This window comes from Cryptosporidium hominis (genome assembly GCF_000006425.1).
Source record: "Cryptosporidium hominis TU502 chromosome 7 CHRO017097, whole genome shotgun sequence".
In the NCBI taxonomy this organism is placed as follows: domain Eukaryota; phylum Apicomplexa; class Conoidasida; order Eucoccidiorida; family Cryptosporidiidae; genus Cryptosporidium; species Cryptosporidium hominis.
The window spans coordinates 1-1,531 of record NW_666577.1 but is presented as its reverse complement, the minus strand read 5'-3'; the positions used below and the strand labels follow the sequence as shown (position 1 = coordinate 1,531).

At 26.3% G+C, this 1,531-nt stretch overlaps 1 protein-coding gene across 1 annotated transcript; it reads right to left on the bottom strand.

Moving 5' to 3' along the window:
* Chro.70480 (hypothetical protein) lies at positions 1–1,470 on the bottom strand. Its single annotated transcript, XM_659930.1, has 1 exon — positions 1–1,470. The coding sequence occupies one exon, from the start codon at positions 1,468–1,470 to the stop codon at positions 1–3; it is 1,470 nt and encodes a 489-aa protein (XP_665022.1).
* Positions 1,471–1,531: the final 61 nt, after the last annotated feature.

Genomic DNA, 1,531 nt, shown 5'->3' with positions numbered 1-1,531 from the left:
TCAAAATTTCTTGTTAATAGGTTGATCCCAACTATTAAAGAAACGAAGAATCTTAGGTTTATTGGACCTCCTTTCAATCTTCTTATCAACATATTGAATAGTCTTCTCAAGCTTTAAGTCTTTTGTTTGTTTTAGTTCAAAAAAAGATGTGATTAAATTAAAATTGTTTAAATAATTTAATATAATACTTATATCGGTCTTTAATTTTTCAATATCTTCATTAATCCTAATTCGATCACAATTAACAATTCCTCCAAAATAGTCGAATCCAAAGGTTTTGTCAATATCATGAGTTATTTTTTCTATTGGAGTTAGTAATTCTTCACAAAGCTTGAATGCATACTCAAAATGAGGTCCATTATTGATTTCTTTTGTTTCAGACGTGTACTTTCTGATCATTTCCACAACACAATTTTCTTTGTATGTATAAATTAATTCGTATACTAATTTATCCATTGGTGAGAGATTAAAACCAACTTTTGTGATAAATTGTCTTTGAATCTTTGAAATTTCTTTATCTTTTAATATCTCAAGAATCCTTGATTGTAGTATCTTGTGAATATAAACTAGCTTAAAGCTTAGAGAATTCATTCCAAGTTTTTTTCCAAATTCAAAAATTATGCTTTTTTGTCCCTTATTAGTAATCTTATTAGTGAATTCTTGAATATTAATGGGATTAAATCCTCTTTCAATCAATTCTTGAAGATTCTTTTCTTTGAATAAAAGCTTGAAATGCTTTTCTTCTAATTCATCTCCAACATTATCAAAGAGTTGTTTTGTGGCTTCATAAACTAATTTATAAAAACCTTTATTGGATAAAATGATATCAGGAATATTTTGATAAATCTTTATTTCATCAGACTTGTCAATATTAATTCCAGGATTCAAGTTTAATATAACTTCTTTCAAATAATATGAAAGAATATGTGGATCTATTGGAAGTCTGAATTTGATAATAAATCCAGTTACAAAGTTAAATATTCCAAGTTCATTATTTAACTGATACAATTGATGTCTCATAAGTAATAAATAATCCTTAATGATATTCTTTGAGATGATTCCTTGGAAAATTCTGTTTAAGGCGAATTGGAGTCCATAAAATATAGTCACAAAATAAAGTTCATTCCTGGCATCCGAAAATTTAGAAAAGAAATGATTTTGACTCTTTTCATTTAAATTAGACATCTTCTTATATGATATTTCATTGATAATTCCCACACAAAAAGAAAGGATGGCAGAATAAGATAAATCCAAATGATTGTTAATTTGTTTATTTGTTTCAGAAATACAATCATTTAAAGAGATATATATACTGATTGGACCATTTTTATCAAGTTTGGAAATTAAATTTTCTATATCAACTCCATTTTCAGCCATTTTAATATTTTGATACTTATGCATGGAACTTGGAATCTTCTCTACAAGTCTAATATTAATTCCTAGAATTTGTTGAGTCAATCTTTCAATCATTTCATTCACAAAAGAATCAGAATCTTTCTCTATGTTCAATCCTCTAACTTGAATTTCTTGC